This window comes from Malaclemys terrapin, chromosome 2, assembly GCF_027887155.1.
Source record: "Malaclemys terrapin pileata isolate rMalTer1 chromosome 2, rMalTer1.hap1, whole genome shotgun sequence".
Classification (NCBI taxonomy): Eukaryota; Metazoa; Chordata; order Testudines; family Emydidae; genus Malaclemys; species Malaclemys terrapin.
The window spans coordinates 260,169,454-260,192,017 of NC_071506.1; the positions used below are offsets into that span (position 1 = coordinate 260,169,454).

Below are 22,564 nucleotides of genomic sequence, written 5' to 3' on the forward strand. Positions count from 1 at the left end.
ATACATCATGTTTGGAGAAGAGAAAAGATCAAAGTTTTTCCAAACTCAAAAGAGACCAAGTTCCCTACAGATTAACCCTATTCATTTAGCCCCTCTTAAAGGAATGATGTTCTGAGCCACTGAGCAGACAGGTAAAAAGTTCAACAATTGCCAAAGCATTCTTCTGTTAATTCAACAGCCTTCTACTCAAATAAATTAGCTTAGTCTTGACAGAAGAACAATACCTTTTCTTTTGAAAAAGGACCATATTTGATATACAAAAGTTAAGTATGAAAGGTTAAGGTGTTAACCTTAGTTTAATCTGTTAAGGAAAGACTGATCTAACAATTCTCAACTTACTGTTCTACTGTAAAACATGATCTATGGATTTGAAACATTAACCTTTACACTTTAGCCATATGCAGCCCCTCTAAAGGCAGGTGCTTACAAAAGACAGACAATAGCTATGAAAGGTAGTGTGAGTGTTCACATTCCTAAAATAACATCCATTTTACAGGATACATAACAAGGCATGTGGGAGATTACTGCCTTGTACAACTTTAGTTTACATACAGTGTGATGGCTTACAAAGCATAGAGCAGCAAAGAATTACGGTAAGGCACCTCAGGTTTTAGAACATTCAACAAGTCAGTCTAAAATTGTTTTTCTTAAATCTCACATTTTAACTTAAAGATAAGTAACTGCATTAAGGATTGCATTGTTAATAGAGCTTATAGTGACATCTTTCAGTGACAGAGTTAACTACTAACAACATCTGGAATAATCAGGGTAGGAGGAGGGGGAAGCTTGGAAAAATCATTTATCAAAAGTCATTTTATTGACAAAATAGAATACTCAAATATTTGCTCTTACAGGGGGAGCCTCTAAACTTTTTACAAAAAAATGTACAGACTGTATAGCTTTGGATATATACATATCTTACATATTTGTACAAAGTAATAATTATATAAATACATTGTTTACTGCAAAACCCGTATTTATTTTGGGTGTATAATTAAGACATGATGTGTGTGTTTAAGGCATTTGCCTGGTCGTTAATACCCAAAACCTGCAGTCCCATCAGGCCATCAACCTCCTCCGTTGAAGGGGGCTCTACTGCAAGTCCAGAGAGAGAATCAGAAACTACTACTTGTCCTGCTCGCTGCAGAAACTGCTGAGCCTCCTCCACCCTTTTGTGCTAGCACAATAATAAGCTGACGCCTTGAAATACATGCTCCCTGCATATGAATGGAGACGGGGAAGGAGGGGGGCTAGTGCTTGGGGCCTCTGCCGGCTGAATTGTTCTGCACAAGCCGTAGCTAATGGGGACCATTAGGGGTTCATTAACGGCACCAAACAGTGAGGAAGCATTTCATACAGGCCAGCGGCGCCCCCCTCCCCTACCACTGGCCTCTCCAGCTCTCACACTTGAGACAAGGGCATCTGCTTGGGGTAGGACACAGAACTGGCGGTGCCCGATCTCCACGTTAAGCCAGTGCTGACATCGCTGTACATGGAACCGCCGCCTCCTCCCCCTGACAGTCCCCCCGCCGCCGCGGCAGCTACTTGCCCCCCGCCCCCTGCTCCCGTGGGCCCGGCGGCTGCGGCTCCCTTGCTCGCCCAGCAGCAACGGGTGCAGAGGGCCCTCCAGGACTCCAGGGTCTTCCCGGACCAGACCCAGACGCCGGAGGTGATGCCCACCACCAGGCACATGAAGTACTTGAGCATGAAGACGGCGTAGTCGGGGCGGCGGGCCTGGTCGGGCTGCTGGTCGCGCAGGCAGGGGCAGTTGTGCGTGGCCTCCCAGCGGGGCCGGTTGTGCTGCTCGTAGAAGAGGCAGGCCACCACGCTGGCGGCTGGAACCGTGTAGAGCACCGTGAAGAGCCCCAAGCGGATCATCAGCTTCTCCAGCTTGTGCGTCTTGGTGGGGCCGCCCTGCTGCTTGATCACGCTGCGGATGCGGAAGAGCGAGACGAAGCCGGCCAGCAGGAACATGGAGCCGATGGCCAGGTAGATGAGCAGCGGCGCCAGCACGAAGCCCCGCAGGTTCTCCAGGCTCTGGTTGCCCACGTAGCAGATGCCGGCCACGGGGTCGCCGTCCACGGAGCTGAGGGCCAGGACGGCGATGGACTTGACGCTGGGCAGCAGCCAGGCGGCCAGGTGGAAGTACTGCGCGTAGCCGGCGATGGCTTCGTTGCCCCACTTCATGCCGGCGGCCAGGAACCAGGTGAGGGAGAGGATGACCCACCAGATGGAGCTGGCCATGCCGAAGAAGTACACCAGCAGGAAGACCACGGTGCACAGCGCCGGGCCCGTGCTCTCGTAGCGCACGTGCTCGGCCACAGCCAGCTCCGGCTGCAGCTCCGCCGCGCCCCCTGCCGCGCCCCGCCCGCCCGCGGCCCCCGCCGCGGCGCTCCCGCCGGCCCCAGCAGCTCCGGCCCCAGCTCCGCCGGCTCCTGCCCCGCCGCTGCACGCCACCTTCTCGTGCCCGGCCACCAGGCGCACCAGGTAGCCAAGCGAGACGAAGAGGTAGCAGGCGGCCAGGAAGATGATGGGCCGCTCCGGGTACTTGAACCGCTCCATGTCGATGAGGAAGGTGGAGACGGTGGCGAAGGTGGAGAGGAAGCAGAGCACGGACCACAGGCCGATCCAGAAGGCGGTGAAGGCGCGCTCGTCCGGGCTGAAGTAGGGGTTGTGGCAGGGCAGCGCGCAGTTGGCGATCTGCCCCGTCTTCACCCGGTTGTAGAGCGGGTGGCGCTCGCTGGACACCGACACCATGGGCGCCCGACACTGGCAGCCTGGCTCGCAAGGGGGAGGCGGCCGGGGCTTGCGGGGGAGCTCGGCCGGGGGCGCAGCGGCCGCGGGGGACCTTGCAGCGCCACCCGCCTTCCCGCCGCGGTGCGGGGGCTTGGCCGGGGGCGGCGCGGCGGTGGTGAGGTCGGTGCGGTTGTAGTCCATGCACAGCGTGTCCGGGTTGCCCTGCTCCGGCAGGCGGTCGCAGCGCATCCTGTCGGGCCAGGCGAAGCCGTACTGGCGCATGAGCGGGGCGCAGCCGGCCTTGGCCCGCTCACAGACGCTGCGGCAGGGCGGCAGCGGCTTCTTATAGTCCTCCAGGCAGATGGGAGTGTACATGCTGCAGAGGAAGAAGCGCAGGTCGGCCGAGCACTGGATCTCCACCAGCGGCCAGAACTGGTGCACCTCCAGCCCCGCCTCGTCCTGCGTGTCGTGGTTGAACTGGTTGGGCATGTAGGTGTAGTTGTAGCCGATGCCTTTGCACAGGGGCACGGTGATCTCCTGGCACGACAGCTCCTTGGCCGAGGAGGCGGCGGCGGCGGCGGAGGAGGCGGCGGCGCTCGAGCGCTGCAGCAGGGAGAAGGCAGCGAGCAACGAGGTGATTTCCAGCAGGTAACTCCGCTCCATGCTCGGCGAGAGGCGGCGGCCGCCCGGCAGCTCCGAGTCCTCTCTGCCCCCTAGTAGCGGAAGGCGCCGGGGGCACCGCAAACGCCCGGAGGAATGGCCTCTCCCGGGGTGCCCCGCCTCCGGGGTGTATTGTCCTACAGGCAGCCCCGCGTCCCGCCTCTGCCCGCAGGGTGAACCCCCCGGCTTGCTGCTGCAGGTGCCCGGCAACGCACCGCTACCCTCCGCAGGGCTCGCCGGGCCGGGCAGGACACAGCCCCGGGGACGCCTCTTCTCGCCTGTCCGGGGCAGGGGGAAGCCCCGCAAACAGCCCCCTTCAGCGCCTCCTGCAGCGCTCCGGGTCCAGGAACAGGCGCGTAGAGCCCGCGGGGGTGTGCGCGCTCAATCCGCTCGGGGGAGGCTTCTCAGCCGCTGTCTCATCTCCGGTCGGCTCGGGGGCTGCACCCGCGCTCCCCGTTGCTCCAGCGGCCGCTGCGCTCCCGGCCGGGCGCCGCAACTTTCGCCTTCAGTGCCTGCGGTGCCCAGCCAAGATGGCTGAGGGCTCCCGGAGCCACGGACTTAGCCTCCGCGGCCCCCAGTAGCCGGCCCGATCCACCCGGGGGGGGGGTCCCCGGTGCCCCTGTAGCCGCGCGAGCTTCCCCGAGCCCGCAACAGCACGGTCCGGCCGCAGGCGCTGTAATCCCCCCGCGCCGCTGCGGAGCCACCTGGGTCTCGGCAGCTACAGCGCCCTTTGCACAACTTCTCGCTCTCCGGCCCCGGCAGCGCCAGGCCGGTCACTGAGCTCTCATGAATATTTATACCGAGCGCTGCCAGGCCCCGCCCCTCGCGCCCCAGCCACCTATCACGCGGCCTCCGGGCGGGGAGCAGGGAAGCCGGCCCACAACCTCCCTTAAGGTGGAACGGACCCAGCGCTCTGCCCTCAGCACCTTGTTTGCAAAATCCGATATGCTCGTTATCCCTCATGATTTTCCAGGGGCGATGTCTGTTCCTTTAAGGTGCAGTTTATTAGCTGTAAATGTTTCCTGGTAGGCAAGTAGTGATAAGAATTGCTTAAGCAAGGACGAGGAGACTCCCTTCTAGTTTGGGGGCATTTCTTTCTCTTTTCGTGGTATGGTTTCAGAGACCTCTGGCTACTGCTCTGCGTAGGAGTAAGAATAAGTTTTCACCTGTGTTTTAAAATCCTCTAGGTATTAAAGCGCCAGTGTTCCTGAGAACGCGTTCCCAGTGAGCGTCGATCTTTAGTGGTTTCTGCAAACAATTTAAAACATTGCAAGTATTAGTTCCCCTGCTTGTATTGGAATATACTACACAATATTAGGGCCAAATCCCAACCAGATCGGAGCTTGGACCTGCAGACAATCCTGGGAATAGCGTTCACTGGCTGAAGTGGGAATACTGGTGGCAGAAAACACTGCTCAGGGTAGATTTAGCCTCCTGGTCTTACATATTTTGTTTGGGTTTTTAAATCAGCGTGTCTCTAAAACCATAACTGTGCCTTTAGGGCTTCCATATACAATGCATCTGTCAAAAAAAGTGTAAGCTATTAATGATGTCTGCTACCACCAAGGATATGTAGCAGATGAAGCATAAGTTAACAAAATTTTAGTCTCTGAGATATAAAAAAGCATTAAAATGCACTCACCAAACAGAGCAATTCATTAAGCTGATATTTATATGGAATTTGAGTTATCCCAGTGAAACTTTTTTGTGTGTCATTTTAGAGTGGCTGTACTTCCTCACCAGGAGCTGCTTAAAATAGATACTGTTTACACTTGGTGGCAGGATCATATCGCCCTGCAATGAAAATTTCAGTCGGAGCTTGGATTCTACGCAGTGGAACATAGATAAGTTTAAGTTTACGTAAGTCTCTTGCCTGGAGAGAACAAGTTTACAGTGTTGTTGAGAATTGTTTTGCAACGGCACAGATAAGGATTAAGGGGAGCTGATGGAGCACAACTCCGTATGCTGCACATGGCTTTGAAAGTCTAAGGACTAACTAAATCAATTCTGAATTAATACAATGTAGGCCTTGGGGGACCCATCCTATAAACCCTGACAGTCTTTCAGTCATTACTGGTACCTGGAGATCAAAGAGCATCGGTAGTTTATATAAATGCCCATGTTTGTGCCCCCAAATTGTCATCTCTTTAGGAGCCAGATCTTGGCATCAGCTGTAAAGTAGAAGTCTCTGCTGAGTTCAGTTATGGGGGGATAGTGACATTAAGAAGAATTTCTGCTTAATAAGTGATGGCACAAAATCATCCTTAATGTTTAAAGTTTGACTTTATAAACCCTATTCATCTGACTGCTTGACATGGTGGTTGGCTGTTTCTTGTAAAGTCTCCTTCTGCTGGATTAATGATAACGCTGGTCTTAGTCAGACCAGCTGGTTTTGGGGGGAAGGAATTGAAAGAAACGTTTCAGAACGTTGTTGATAATATAGGGCTATCTTCTTCCCCGGTTTTTACTCAGAGCAGTTGACATCAGGGGGAGATGTAGCCTGCCATCAATTTGTCACTGGACTGCTACCCACCTTCTAAATAATTGTTCCAAGTTTCATTTCGTGCCAGCCCACGATATAAAGCATCTACCCACGATACAAAGCGTAGTTACTTGGATGAGCCTAAAATTATGCCCAGTCGAGTAAGAATCCCGAAAGTGAGGGAGATTTAATGGTTCAGTGAAACACCCCAAATATCCTTTCGAAAGGGGGGAGATTCATTTTTAGTCTTTTATTTAATAATAATAATAATTAATAAAAAAATCCACAGCATTGCCCTCAGAAAGGCAGATATGTAAAATACACATGGTTTTAATAGTCGATTGGACAAATCTCTCCAACAGGTACTCAGTAGGGAACAATATCTAGGCAGGAGGTGACAGTATTTTTATTAGTTAGTTCTCTCTCTTGTTCCTCGTTTGATTCTAATAGTTTCATGGGTTCCGAACTAATCGCTCGCTTTCAAGTTGCGCTTCTAGGATGTAGGTAAACGAGATTGCGGTGGAGATTTTAGCTTCTTTATCTGCCACTTGTTAGTGCTTCAATTAACCCTTCCCCTCACTTTCCAAACCACCTTAAATGAGAGAGGATAGGGAGGAGGCGGGGAGGCCGGCAGCCTGGCAGGTTCATTTACGCTTGTTAGGACATCCCAGGGGGTTGTCTTACTCCTAGAATGGAGTGTTTATTTTTTAATTGATGTGCTGTTTCATTTAGCGCTTGTATGGAGCTCACGCTGGGGCTGTAATTACTGTAATCGCAGGAACAAGCGTTTCAGTGAGCCAGGAGGGTGGCAATACGGTGGGATTTATTTTTGGTGGTGGCAAATTTTGTGATTTGTCAGGTTTCGAACCAAAAAAGAAAAAAAAAATCTAGTGTTAGGAAATTAAGTTGGTGAGGGGAGGAATGTAAATCTTCCTCAGAAGCTGGCGGTCAAGCTATTAAATGAGTATTTGTAGGAAATTAAACACGTGGCACAAAACCAGAGCGAGAAGTTGTTATGCTGCTTCTGCTAACAGGCTCCTCTCCCTTCCTTTTTGATTTAAATGAATACATAGATTATCTAGTTAGAAGGAAATGGGTAGTAATGAGGCAATAAACAAGTTTACTATGTAATCATTTCGGTAACTTGCCAAACAAACTCAAATTCTCCTTCCCTCGCCCTCCTCCCCCAAGGGAAACCCGATAATTACAAGCAAAACATCGCAGATCCGTATTTAAATACCACGTGTTACCATTTTGTGTTATAAGGATTTCAGGTCACAAAATTAATCTTACAGGAGTTTCCCTGTTACTTTTTGTCAAACTCAAAACTACTGCTAAAGGGTCTGAAATCTCCCCTTTCAGAAATATTGATAGTTTACTGGGCCCATACGATTTTGCTTAATGTTAAAAATACAAGAAAAGGAACTCTGAAAACTTGCCACCTTTTTGATTACTTCGTCCCTTAATCATTTGAAAAACTTCTTCCAGGTCACTCACTAGAACTTGGATCTGATGATCATATTAGGAGGTGTTGCTTTGTTGCCTACTTCAAAAAGTACCTCAATTAAAACTTTTTCTACGGGGTGTAAAAATGAGAAAACCCAGTCCTAGGATCTGGTATGAATCTGTAAATTACTTTGACAGGAACACTACTGGTTGTTATAAAGTATCTTTTACACCCTTCTTAGACATTGCACGGTAGAGACAACAGATGTGAAGTGACTGTTTCCAAAAACAACAGATGCTGTAAAGGTTCCATTGCTGTATTTCAACCTGGAAACTCAGTAGAGGTGTTGAATGCTACAGTTTAGAATTACTCTACTAGAAATAGAGGAAAATCGCTGAGTTTCTCAGTAGTAGGTGTGGCTTAAGTTTTATTGTTACTCACTGTTATGTTTCCTGCTTTATTTATATTTTGTGAAAAGAGATGTAACCTCACTACAAAAATCAGAAACCATTCAATAACAGAATTCTGTATTTAAGAAGTTTTCTAAGCAAAACAAGCATAAACTTGAAAATCATAGAATAAGCTTGTAGCATGTTATAAATTCAGAACTTAATCATTCCTTTGGTTTATTAATGAAAGATGTGTCTAAAGCCCCTAAAGTCTGTCTAAAGCCCCTGAAGTCTGTTTTGACAATCCCAGTTACTATCTCATTGTAAAAATTAAGAAGAAATAGAGTAAGTGAGGATACTTGTGGAATCAGCTGAAGAAACCTTTGGATTGATTCAAAGCAAGAGAGCCTATTTCCATCTGCATTTCTTGTGTACCTAATCCTTCCCCTAAAGACAATGGACATTTTGAGGTGTACAAGGAATGCAGGATCAGGTCTTAACTGTGTGTGTGTTTTCCTCATGAAAAAAGCAGCTGCTTTCTGAAAAATTAGGCTTCACTGTAGTAAGGTAAATAACTTAGAGCAATTTCAGAACAGATGTCCAGACATCGAATCATGCAGAAGTATAAAGCCAGCAGATGAAGGCAAGGAACAGTTACAGATAGTATAATTTTTTGCAAGAGTATTGATTAGCAAGTAGATAGAATTCTTCCCTATGCCCCAACTGTCACAGGTATTCTGTTACTTTAGGAAAGCAAATTCTTGATAGTTTGATGTGCCCAAGGATTTGAATAATTCTCAAGGGATAGTCTAATATGACCTCTAAAATGTCCACAAAGCAACTTTTATTAGACGTAACCTTGTGCCCTGAATGTTACCGGATAGCAACCAAATAACCAATGATGCAGGGAGTTTAGTATATCACATCCTAGTGATTGTTTCCTGAATATTCTTTGAAGGGAAAATCTCAACAGACTCAATTGAAATAACATTATCTTTAAAAGTGTATTTTGACTAATTCTCTTTATTAACGGAGACACTTCCATGATATCCAGGAGGGCAGCAAGACTGCCTTTTAAATTCCTGTCTAATGTGCTGTATTATGCTTTAATATGACATTGTCTACAATAGTGAGATCAGTTAATTGAAATGCATTTACACACACACACACACACACACACACTTTGATAGGGAGGCCACAATCAATTTAGGTCAGTTACCCCAAAATTTATAGGAATAAAACCTCCACTGAAGTTCATAGACTAAGTTCAGAAGAGACCCTTATGATCATCCAGGGTGACCTCTTGCATAACAGTGGCCATAGAATTATATCCCATGATACCTGCCTCAAATAATTTATGGTTGAGCTAGAGAATATCTTTTTGAAAAACATCCAGTTTTGACTGGAAGACTTCAAGTGATGGGGAATCTACCACTGCTGTAGGTAAACTGTTCGATACTTTAAAAAATGTTCTTATTTCCAATCAACTTGTTTAGACTCAAGTTCCAGCTATTGGATCTTTTCATTTGCTCAGTCACTTGTGTGCTGGCCTGGGTGCTGTCAACTTTGCCAGCTTGGTCAGCCAGTGCACAAGGTAGTTAGCCAGTTGAAGGCCTCCCTCACTCTTCCCCTACAGGATTGCTCCCCATTTCCCCTACAGTGCTCCTCAACTCCTGCTCTGTAGCTCCTCAGGCAATCATCAGCTGTGGATTGCCAGTCCCTGCCCTCTTCCAGTATTGTCATCCTCCTGTTGAGTAGTACCTCAGTCTGAGGAGGAGAAAACGTGTCCTGTGGGGGATTCTGTTGGGGGAGGGAGGGCAGAAGGGGAGAGATTGCAGTTTGTCAGTGGGTACTGCTTGCTGGCTGGCTGAGAAACTGCAGAGCAGGAACATGGGTCAGAAAGGATTACTTGACAATGACCCTGCAAGGGAGGGCTATATACCACATCGTGGTGGTGGAGGAGAGTGGTTGCAGAAGAGGGCACTCTGTTGGCAGATTAACAAGTTTTGCCAGCTGAAGCTGTCCTCTGAAAGTTGGCAGATGTCCCACCTGGATTGTGCGAACTTTACACTGATTTAGGAGGGTAGTGTGGACTACCCAGGACTCAACTGGTATAGTAATTGATTGATTTACAATTGTCAAGGGCGTGGGTCTGTTAATAGCAAATACTTACCTTGCTGGGCTTTTCGGTTCCTTTCGGCCTTGCCTACAGGGGAATATGCTTAACATTTACTAATTGCACAGCGCTAATGGTGGGAGTACTAATGTAGGCAGGCCACTGGCAATAGTTGCCATTAATTATTATGTTTTGACCTGCTTTGGGCAGGATTAGTTGACATGGTGGCTAAAATGACAACATCTGCTGTACACTGTAACTCATAACTGCTACCAGTGCAGATATGTAGTGGTAGAACAGTGGGACATTGGAAGAGTCTAGTGCAGACACAACCTTGAGAGGCTAGTTGATAGCTTATACAAATGAAGTGTCATGCTCCAATAGGCTGCAAATGTTAACCTGCCACCCCACACTGGAATCCATATTGTGTATCATTGAAAAATTACAACCCATACTCAAGGGAGACCCCATCCTGAGAGACATCTTTCCTGAACTCCCTCTTCTGGCCTTCAAACAACCTCCCTAACTCTCCAAACTCAGAGTCAGAAGCAAGCTCTCCATAGACCAGGGTGGGTAAACTACAGCCCGTGGGCTGCGTTCGGCTTGTCAGGCCTTTTAATCAAGTCCTCGAGCTCCCATCGGGGAGGCTTGCCCTGCTCTGGCGCCCCAGCTGGGGACCGGGGTTGGGGGCTTGCTGCGCGGCTTCCAGAAGCAGCGGCATGTCCCCACTCCAGCTCCTACATGTAGGGGCAGCCGAGGGATTCTCCAGATGCTGCTCCTGCCCCAAGCGCACCCCACACAGCTCTCATTCGCCAGGAACCATGGCCACTGGGAGCTGTGGGGGTGGCACCAGTGGATGGGGCAGTGCGCAGAGCTGCCTGGCTGCGCCTCTACTTAGGAGCTGGAGGAGGGACATGCCACTGCTTCCGGGAGCTGCTTGAGGTAAGCGCCGCCCAGAGCCTGCACCCCTGAGCCCCACTGCCATGCCCCCAACCTCCTGCCCCAGCCCTGATTCCCTTCCCCCCCTGCAAACCTCTTAGTCCCAGCCCGGAGCACACTCCTGCACCCCAAACCCCTCATCCCCAGCCCTACTCTAGAGCCCTCACCCCCTCCTGCACTCCAACCCCCAATTTTGTGAGCATTCATAGCCTGCCATATAATTTTTATACCCAGTTGTGGCCCTCGGGCCAAAAAGTTTGCCCACCCTGCCATAGACCATTAGACACCAACCCAAAGCAGCACCAGACACTGCCAGAACAGATACAAAACCTGAAGACATATTTCCATTGGTATGATGATGAACAGTGCCTGCAACACACTTTTCAACTTCCCTGGCCCTAGGCCCTAGACATGCCTATCACAGCATGTGCTGTAGGGCCGGCTCCAGGGTTTTTGCCGCCCCAAGCAGCGGGGGAAAAAAAAAAAAGCCGTGATTGGTGGCAGCTCCACTGCGCTGCTTCCTTCTTCGGCGGCAATTCAGCAGCAGGTCCTTCCCTCCGAGAGGGACCGAGGAACTTGCTGCTGAATTGCCGCCGAAGAGCCCGACATGCCGCCCCTTCCTCTTGACTGCTCCAAGCACCTACTTGCTAGGCTGGAGCCGGCCCTGCTTTCTGAGGTCCTGTCCTTCCCGCAACATGCTATAAAAACTAGGGTGACCAGATGTCCCGATTTTATCGGGACTGTCCCGATATTTGCTTCTTTGTCCCGCGTCCCATTGGTCGGGACACTGGACAAACAAGAAATTTTGCCCTCCACTCTGGCGCTCGCGCCCCCTGCCCCGGCTCCGCCCCTTCCTTCCCCCATTGGCTCCCTCCCCAAATCCCTGCCCTGGCCCCGCCTCTTCCCCAACCATGCAGCATTCCTCCTCCCTCCCAGGCTTGCAGCTCCATGGCGGCGCAAGCCTGGAGGGAAGGGTGGTGGTGGTTCCTGGATCCTGGAGCTGGTGAGTCAGCTCCGGCCCCCAGGCATGGGGTGGGCAAAGGGGGGCTGGCATGGGAGGGAGACGGGGGGGGGCTCAACTCTGAGCCCCCTGCTGCGCCAGATGGCTCCTGCCCGGGCCGCTGCACACCGGGGCCAGGAGCGCAGCCTGGAGGCTGCTCCAGCCCTGCAGCCCACAGGGCAGTATGGTGGGTCCGGCCGGGGGCAGAGCAGAGCGGGCAGGGGCTGGGTGGGTGGCGCGGGCCGAATCCCCGCTGCTGCCGGGGAGCCCCGTGCCTCTCCCTCCCGCTTGCAGCTACAGCTCCTTCCCGGCAGGACGCGCCCCCCCAGCCTGCCCCGCCCCGGGCACATGCGGCGCGCATCCAGCATCTCCTTCCCGGCGGGAGGGAGACTAGGCGCGGGGGACGTGCGCCGCATGTGGCCGGGGCAGCGGGAGGCGCATCCCGCTGGGAAGGAGCCGCAGCCGCGAGCGGGAGGGAGAGGCGTGGGGCTCCCTGGCAGCAACGGGGATTCGGCCCGCGCCGCCCACCCTGCCCACTCCGTGCTGCCCCTGCCCAGACCCACTGCGCACCGCATATGCCCGTGGCGGGTCAGGGGGTGGGAGGCTCCGCCAGGAGGGCAGCGTGCGCGGCCGGGGCCTGCTAATGCCCCCGGCCCCTTTGAAACTTTTTTTTTTTGCTCCCACCCCCCCCTTGCATCCCGATATTTTATAGCGCTGATCTGGTCACCCTAATAAAAACACCACAGCCCACCAATGCCGTGACTGTTTTTCTGCATATAAAAGCCAAGGCCAATGTTAGGGGGTAGCAAGCAAGTCAATTGCCCGGGGCACCACACCACAGGGCCCCCCACAAAGCTAAGTTGCTCAGGCTTTGGCTTCAGTCCTGGATGGCGGGGCCCCAGGTTTCAGCCTTGCATGGCACGGCTTCAGCTTTCTGCCCCAGTGAGTCTAATGCTGGCCCTGCTTGGCGGCCCCCCTAAAACCTGCTCGTGGCCTCCTAAGAGCCCTGCACCCCTGGCTGAGAGCTGCTGGTGTAGCTCATCCAGTGTACTTACATGCCTGGGTGACCCACTGAGGTGAGTCAGGGACTGGAGGTAGCGCTCCCTCCCTGAGCCCCACCAGCCCAAGCTGCCCCTGTTGCTTTGCACCCTGGATGGCTGCCTCGCTTGCCCTGCCCTGGTTATAGCCCTGAATGAGACAATTGCTGTGCTATTGAATGAACTCCTACAGAAAAATGATAAAAGACAAACACTATCACCTGTGGGCGAACACTTTGTCACAAAGGGATCGTTCTATATGTGACCTCTCAAGGTATGTCTTCACTACCAACATTAAACCGCTGCCGTGGCTGTTTAGTTGTGGCACCAGTGCTGGAAGAGAGCTCTCCCAGCGCAGTAAAAAACCCAGCCCCACGAGGGGAGTAGCTACCAGTGCTGGGAGCACAGCTCCCAGCGCCAGTGCACTGTCTACACTGCCACTTTACAGTGCTGAAACTTGCAGCACTCAGGGGTGTGTTTTTTTCACACCCCTGAGCGAGAAAGTTTCAGCGCGGTGAAGTGGCAGTGTAGACAAGGCCTCAGTCCCCATCCTCAAGGGAAAGTGCACAACACCTTCAAAAGACGTGCCTGAGAGCTTAAAGTCATAACTTTGCTAGAGACTAAAAATCATGGACTGAATAGACACAGTGGATTTATGGTTTAGCAAACTATAACCCAGGAATCCCCTCCTCCCCCAGCCTTTTATCCCCCCTCTCCCTTATGCCTGGAGAGGTGTTAACTGGCCACTTCACTTTTGAATGGCCCCTTGAAATGTGTTAACTACTTATGCTAAATAATCTGTTCCACCCTGTATTTAGCTGTGACACCCTGAGTACCTTTCCCAGACCTGAAGAAGAGCTCTGCCCTGTGTAAGCTTGTCTTTCTCACCAACAGAAGTTGGTCTAATAAAAGATATTACCTCACCCACCTTGTCTTGGGAACATTAACTGACCAACAGGAGGAAACATGCCATTAACATGAACAAAAAGAAAGGTGATGCTTCACATCACTTATCCAGTTGAATTGATAAGGTGAAGTAGAGCAATATTTAGAAAGAACATTAGTTTAGTGAGCTGCTTTAGGAGAAACTTGTAATCATGTTAGAACCTTGAGGAATACAAAAATGTTTTTAAATTGTGATAATATGTTTAGTGTTTTTTTTCCCTCTGAAGTACATTGAGCCGTTAGTGAGCCTGTATCATTTAAAGCAATGGGTTTTACTCCTGTTACCTGTTTGATGTGCATGCATTTTAACTTGTTTACTGTTCCTAATTGCTGCTTAGATACAGGATGCACAATAGTAATAATTTGTTAATACAGAATGATAAAAATCACATTTAAAGAAAATCCTTACCCAAGTTTCTAATTACACCTCTTATCATTCATCCGGCCTATTTACTCTTTGTATTCCACTTATCTTGGAGAACGAAACATGATCTCTGAGGACCAGATCCCACTACTATGCTTAAGCTAACTAGAACCATAAGCAGCCCTACTGATTTAATTAGGGCAACTTGTGGAGTAAGGTGCTACTAAACATGAGAAGGATTGCTGATCTGGACATTAATTGTTCTCAGCCTTTCGCTCTCTAGCTCTGGCACAATGGTAGTGCCAACACTGTTGGGAAATGTTTAAAACTTTTTATTAACACTTAAAATACAGTTTCCTTATCAAACTTTGCAGAAGCTTTAACAAAATCTAAATTGCAGCCTATTGCAAGGGCAGGGTGGAACAATGAGGAAAGACAGTGCAGGGCTTCTGGATTAGTCCAAACTAACAGTAATTTGCCAAGTCTAGCTATTTTCAATCCATCGAATCTAAAAACAGTAAACTCAAACCATAAAGAACAGACCTTATGGGACAGAGTCTGTTTCCCTCAGTTCTCATAGTCTCTGCTTAGCATAATCCTCACCTCTTTTCCCCTCAATGAAGCTTAAATAGGCTCACCTGAATTTAAATAGCTCCCCAATACTAGTGCCTCCCTGAGTTTTCTGTTAGCCTTGGCTGGGTATTAACTCCCAAAAGCTCAGGTTCTTGCCTGGCTTGGTTTGACCTCCACTTAGGGATGCCCTTTGGGTATGGTGTAGTAGGGCTTCAGGATTCCCACAGGGGATGCTAAAAGACCTGTGCAGCCCTCACATGACCTAATTTAAGTTGGCAGTTAAGTCACAGCATACAAATGTTCTGTTTTCGTGTTACCACCACCTTGCTGTGTGCAGGTACAGGTACCTAAAACTTCTAAGCGGCACCTTTGTCCTGAATCAGGCCTCAAAGTGAGTGGAAGTCCATGCAGGTGGAGAGAGCTACTGTAGTGGATCCTAAAGCCTGAATGTGAATGTGAAAGGCATTTCACCAGAGCTGGTCAAAAACATTTTTTCTACAGAAAATATTGATGAAAATGAAATGTGAATTTTTTCTAAATTTTCCATGGAAAACTTCCTTTTTTTGGTGGAAACTGGAATACTGAAAAATTCAGTTGGAATTTTAAAAATCTCCATTTGGAAATGCTGTGCAGTCCCTCCTGGGAGTTATCATTTAGATGCCTCCCCTTCTCCAAGGGCCAGGATCCCTGGTCTGATCACATCTCCCATGATGCTGTCCCACGGTCTCCTCTCTTGCAGAGGGCAGGTGGTACATTGGAGGAGCTCCTAACTGTGGTGCATCATGGGGATGTTACCCAACTGGACAGCCCAGTCCATTGAGGAGACTGGGGACATGAAGCAAGCAAACTACAACTCCCATGATGTACTGCAGCAGTATTTCTAAATTGAACTATGTCTGTTTTCAGCCAAAATATTTCAACTTGTGGGTATTTGGCTTTTTTGATTACAAATAAACATATTCTGTAGCAAGTAGACATTTTTTCTGAATCATTTTGTTTAGCTGAAAACTAAATTTTCCATTATAAAAAAAAATACTAATAAAAGTTCCAACCAAAAATTTTTGGCCAACCCTATATTTTATCTTCTTAATTCCACAGACTCAGTTTGTCTGTGTGAGCCTGTAGGGGTTTTCTTCCTTTGTTAGGGTATCTGTTTAGTTTTCACTGATAGGACATCTGCCTCTGTTTCCAGCTGCATTCAACTTTGTTGTGGTTATCCTTGCTATTGCAGCATTTTACAAATCTCAAAATGCTAGTTCCCAGTGGGCCGAACTTTGACTGGTGATTTGTGCATTACCAACACATTTGTTTCAAGGGATGTGACAATTTTGCTTTTTTTGAATGGGTTCAGATACCAAATATAAGCAATTGCACTGATTGAATAATAGATATAGGTAACAGATAATATCAGCAACATAAATGTAGTTCTCTCCCATGCTCAAGCAGAGTGGTGTATGAGACAAAGATTTAATTCAGGATTTAGCAACTAATTATTCATTGATATTTAGCAGAACTGAATCTTCAAAAACAGAGGTTCCTGACCTAGCTAATGTTCCTAATCCCCCCAGCATGAAAACGACATGCTTTTGAGGAAGGCATAAACCTCACAAGAACGATAAAGTAGTGACTATAGTAGGTTCTAATGAATATAAACTAAATTGCAAGTCTTGTATCTCAAGTATCTTGTTCACTGTTACAGAAATCTTGCAACTTCAGTTACAATGTCTAAAACGTACTACATGTATTAACATATAATTATGACTACGATCTAAAGCCCATTGGAGTCAACGGTATCACTCCCTCTGACTTCAGTGGGCTTTGGATCAGGCCCTAACCAAAAAAAGAAAACAAAACTGTGCTAATGTCAACATGCAAGAAGGATTGAGTGATGTAATGTCAGTTCAGTTTTTCTTTTTACAGCAGACTTTGTCCAGTTTTATCAAAGGAAACAGCAGCATGTGTCATTTCTTCAACGCAAGATCATTGTGATCTTCTATGAGTTGTTTTTTTTTTCCATCTCATCCACTTAGAGGACCACCGTTACTGTGTCACAAAACTCTCTGTTCTTGTTTGATTAGCAATACCATGCTTGTACCCTTCTGCAAGCATTTAAGTCCCCAAACCTACAAACAACAATGTAAGTAAAGCTTTGTATATACACACAGTAGAATTCCCTATTTTATGAACTAATTGGGGATTGAGGAGTTCAAGAAATGGAACGACTCAAAATTCCATTAGGTACAGTACATAAATTGCACTATGGTTCACTGCATTGCTTTCTTTTTGTCCTTCAAACCATTGCAAAGTGATTTCCAATGCACCAAGGCATTGGTATGTGAAGGGATATCAACTAGTTCCTCATCAACATCATTTTCATTATCTGACTATTTCCCCACTCCCCCAATCCCCTTCAGGAAAAAATGGTTTGTTTAACTGTTCATAAGACTGGCAATCTTAAAAGTGAGATTCTGCACTTGAGTAGCCTCATCGTCCCATTGAGGTCCATACATGTAAGTAAAGCTATGCCTGTGCTTACAAGTTTGCAGCATGGGGCTAAATGTTTTACACTTAAACCTTTTTAAGGTGTTTCTCATAACTTGAAATAAATATATCCATTACCTAGAGACTACACTTTCTATAGTGTGAGGAGACTTGGTGCTGTTATCATGAGGTTTAACAAGGATAGTTTAGAATTCTAAACAGTAATGTATTGAATAATTACTGCCCAATGTGACTAGAAACTATTTTAATACTCCTCCTTTCCCAGTACTACTTTATACTTTCTTGAAATAATTATAATAATTGTAGGGAAGGTTCATCGTCAGGCAAAATTCCAGATAAGTAGTTCTAGCAGTACACCAAACCCTTGCAATTTGAAGGAAGTATGGCTTAAAAAGCAATTCCTCATTCTCCTAAAAGACTACTTGTAAGAGTGAGGTTTTCTGGTAAGTCTTGAAATGACAGTTAATTGTGTACTGGGTCTATAGCTTCTTGGTGGCTTGCATCTATGCATTGAGATATTTATTCAAGGTAATAATTGTTTATGGAATCATAAAAGTACATAAAATCTGTCGGGTTGAAAGACAAAAGACTAAATGGTGTTTACAGGCCCTTAAAATAATTTAAAATGTAAATACATCTTAACATTAAATTTTGAGTTTCAGGACAATAGAGATCCAAACCTAGAGAACACATACAGCACGGTCAATAGCAGTGCAACATTCCTCATGTCCCTTACGTGCTGTAACCCTGACTTGGAGGGATAATGTCAAGAGGTGAGAGGGAAGTTAGGTTTTCAGGTCTGTTCAGTCCTTTGCATCTCTAGCAAGGATTGTGGACAAGGGAGATGATTATAATGTGGGCATCTGTCCACTAGTAACTGGACTGGGACTAACCAACTCATCTCGCATAGATCAGATGGGTTAGTAATTTCTGTCACTGCTGACATTTAAAATAAAGAATAGAGGGTTTGATCCTACAAACCCTTACATATGTGAGTAATCCTTACTAACATCAGTAGTTCAAACCACTTCAAAGGGACAACTTGCATGAATAAAGGTTGCAGGATCAGGTCCTTGAAAGAAAAAGAAACAAACAACGCTCCCCACCCTTCCCCTCCACCCCTACAGCTGGAGTTAAATATTTTAGGGGGGAAAATCAGCAGCCCATCTGTACATGTGTTCTAAACTAGTTCACTGAAAGACAGCAGTTTATTGGCATTTATTGACACAAAGCATCAGTTTGAAGCTCTGTATAACTTCACATCCTCTTCCATTTACCACCTCCTGCTTTTATTGACATTCAACATACCTGCTACTTAGCTTCAGGTGGAGCAAGATCCTCAAAGAAGATCTGTTGTCTTCCTGACTGTGGCCCCATGAAGTGACCATGTACAGACCTAGCAAGTCAATTCATCTTTAACTCATTACTGTCAGTACATAGAGCTTATGATTTGAATGACCGACTGCTGGGTTCATTTTCTATTTAGGAATTAATGTTTGGAGATCTGTGGCCAAACCCTGAGCTGAGGGCCTCAACTCCCATTGACTTCAATGTGAGCAGAGGGCGCTAAGCACATCTTGAGAGGCACTCAGAACCTTGCTTGACTGGATCCTTGTTGGTTACCATACTTTACGTTTTTCTTAAGAAGGAGAGCTACCTTGGTAAGGGAAGATCTGGGCACACATGATTTTCATGGTGACCTCCACTTAAATGCACTGTATTACTGAGATTGCACACTAAATCTTTTTTTGCACTTTTATAGAATAAAATGACTTTCTCCCCTTGGTTATCTGTGTAATGCCTTATGTGTATATGATGCTTTGCAAAAATCCCTCTTGTAATAGGTTCCACTGCAGGATCAGAACCTTACACTATGTGGGAAGATTCTTATGTCTGTATGGAATCTCACTGGTTTCAGTAGGACTGCACAGATGGTAGATTCTGCTTGCAGCTGGATCCTGGATTCATATGATGCCTAGCATCTGGAGAGAGATGACATCTTGTTCTCCATAATCTCACCTTTCGTTTTTTAATAAGTCCATAGTGATTATAGTTGTGAAGAAACACTTGTTTCACATTTTAGGTTAACAGATGTAGAGATGTCCGCGAATCTGCAGGATGTTTTGAACAAGAACTCTGAGAGGTTTGAGCTGCCCCATTCATCTGCATGAGATGTTAACTGAGATGTCCAGTAATGGTAATTTAAATGCCAACATTGTTGACTATTTCAGTTCTTCATGTAAGACAAGAGAAGGTGGGTCACAAATCTGCACAATATACTGGGAACGATGTGTTATTTTGATTACTCAGATGGGTGGCATTTGGGACATACTGCCACTTTTCTTTTCCTTAGTCCTGAAGGAGCTGAGCCCAAGCAGAGTACATGAGTATCTTGATGCTCAGTCAAGGGGGAGCCAAACTTGTGGAGCTCACAGAATAAACGAACACACACGTGAGCAAACACTCTGAACATCTGCACAATCTGCTGAGAGCAATGTCTCATTTTGATGATCCACGTGAGTGGAGCTTATTTTGTGGCTTGCTATGTGAAAGGGGTCACCAGTACAAAAGTTTGAGAATCACTGGACTAGACCAAGATTTCTCAAATGCGGCCACCAGGGGCTTTTCATGCGGCCACGAGAGCCTCCTGGGTGGTGATGGGAGGGGGGCAAACCATTGGCCCCTCCCCCTCTCTCCTTGTTGCTCCTGGATGCGCTGCCTTGCACCGCCTCTGAAGAGAAGTGGGGGGAAAACGCTGCAGGAGAAAGGTGAGTTCTTGACCCTGGTTGGGGGAAGGGGGCTTGGACAGCAGGCTCCAGTGGCAGGACTTCAGGAACCTGGCCGTGCAGCCCGAGGTTCCGACTGTGGGGCAGCAGGTACTGACCCACCACAGGCGGCAATCCCAGCCCCAGCCACATTGCAACGGCTCCAAGCACGGGGCTTTGGGCACCAAACCCTGGCTCTGGCCACAGGGCAGGACGGTGGCAGGCGCTAGCCCCGAGCTCCAGCTACGTGGTCCTAGCCCTGGTGCTGATCCCCTGCCCTGGCGCTGATCCCCTGCCCCAACTTCACCAGAGCAGGTGCTGACCCACAGTTCTGTTCCTGGGCTCCCAGGTGCCGCCCCTGCCTCCGGCCATGCAGCAGCCAGTGCTGGCTCCTGGCTCTGGCCATGCACTCCTGGGCCCCGGCACCCAGCTCTGGGCTCTGGCCGTGTGGCAGCAGGCACTAGCCCTGGGCGCTGACACACAGCTCCGGCTGCACGGCAGCAGGCTCCGATCCGGGTCTCTGCCACGCAGTTCCTGTCCCCAGCTTGGTTCTGGCCGTGGGCATTGAGACCCGGCCCTGGCTGCATGCCAGCAGACACCAGGCTCTGGCTCTGGCCACGCAACATTGGGGCTCATCAGCCACTCCAATCGCCCCTGGCTCCCGCTGCCTCCCATGGCCCTGTATCCATCCCCCTACCCCACGATCCTGCTGCCTCTCCTGGCCCCGCATCCATCCCCCGCATTGCCCCAGGCCCCTGCTGCCTCCCCCTTCAGCCCCCACATCTAGGGCTTAATGAGTCCTGGGGCTTGCTGAGAAAAGTGATCTTAACAAACATGCAAGTATTTCTTTTCACAGCAGACTTACTAGCTATCTGTGAAAAATGATACTTGTATGTTTGTTAATATCACTTATCACTTTTCACAGCCTCCCAGGTAGTTACTAAGTGTGCTGTGATAGTTAGAAATTTAGAAAAATACAAATTTCACTTTTCACAGTAAGCCCCAGGACCCACTAAGCCCTGGATTGGGCGGGGGGGGGGGGGGGGGGAGGAAGCAGTATTATTTTTGTTATTGAGTCTAAGAAAAAAACCCTACAAATATACTTTACAATGATTTGGATGTGAATCTGTGCACATTTAATTCCCCCCTCCCACACACACACTAAAGTTAATGAAGTATTTTAGGAAAAAAGTATCAGTGCAGCCACCAATAAGAGTTGGTGACTGCACCCTGAGGCGACCAAAAAATTTGTTGAGAGAACCCCTGGTCTAGACTCAGACTACAGTGTTGGAAGAGGTTTTTCCATTACTATAAGAACTCCATCTCCCTGAGCAATGGGTTGAAGGAAACATTCTTTCATTGACCTATCTGCATCTACACCACAGGTCCGGTTGGCATAGCAATGGTGCTTAGGGGTGTGGAGTTTTTCACACCCCTGAACATCACAGCTATGTTGGCCTTATTAATCTTTAAGTGTAGACCAGGCTGGAGAGAGCAGACAATACTGAAGAGGAGATCAGCACTGAAGAATTAAGGCCAGGTCTAAATGCAGTTTCTGTACAGATATAACTGTTGACTGAGTGGATGACTTTTTTTTTTAACCAAAAAAGTTATACCAGTACAAGCTCTGATGTGGACACAGTTATACTCGTATAAAAGTGCCTTATTCCTTTTCATATGTGGGAATAGCTGTGCTGAGACTATGTCTACACTACGGAAACTATAGCGGCATAGCTACGAGGCTGTAGATATACTGGTATAGCCCCATCATGTAGATGCAGCCTACACTGATGGAAGTGTTTTTTCTCTGTTGGTGTAGGAACACCACCTCCAACTAGGTCAGTAGAAGCAGTTTTCTGTCAGCCTAGCTGTGTCTATGCTGGGGGTTAGGTCGGCATAACTACGTTGCTCAGGTGTGTGTATCTTTCACTCCCTGTCCGGACTGATGTAGCTATGTTTACCTAAATTTTATGTGTAGACCATGCCTGATATTAAGCACATTTATATTGGTATAACTAAGAATTTCATTTTGAACGATTTAAAGGATGGTCAGCTGGTGCATGGGAAGAACCCTATTTAAAACATAGCAAACAGTAAGAAAAGAGGGTGGGAGAAAGTGAGAATTTTTGTGCTACTGATTACTGTCTGCTAAATTGCTTTCAAGAATAAAATGTAGAGCGATGCTGTGGCAATGTATCAAAGGAAAACCTGGCGTCAAGAAATTGACACTGATTAATCTGTTTGTGGGAAAGACTTTTCATTCAACACTAGCCTGAAAGGTTTAACTTTTTCAAAACAAGTTAACTTTTTATTAATATAATCTGGTGAAGGAGTGGTTAGAGCTGTCGCTTTCCAGAACTCCAGAGGCTCTCCACCAACACTTTTTTATAATTGCCCTCTAAGTCATCTTTGAGTAGGAGAAGTTCCTTTTCCAGATCTAAGCTCCATGTGCAAGGTTAATATGCTCCTATTCTTGAAATCTCTTTAAGGCAGCACCAGGAATATTTGCACAGATTTCCTTTCACACACATCATCAATAAATATGGAAATTATAACTTCAAATCTCATATTATTTCTCTCTGGCAAAGCAATATGGTGTTACAATTAAC

General features: G+C 47.8%; 1 protein-coding gene across 1 annotated transcript; it reads right to left on the reverse strand.

Moving 5' to 3' along the window:
* Window positions 1-263: 263 nt before the first annotated feature.
* On the reverse strand, window positions 264-4,225 carry FZD8 (frizzled class receptor 8). The gene has a single exon (XM_054020978.1). The coding sequence runs from the start codon at window positions 3,397-3,399 to the stop codon at window positions 1,402-1,404; it is 1,998 nt and encodes a 665-aa protein (XP_053876953.1). The 5' UTR covers window positions 3,400-4,225; the 3' UTR covers window positions 264-1,401.
* Window positions 4,226-22,564: the final 18,339 nt, after the last annotated feature.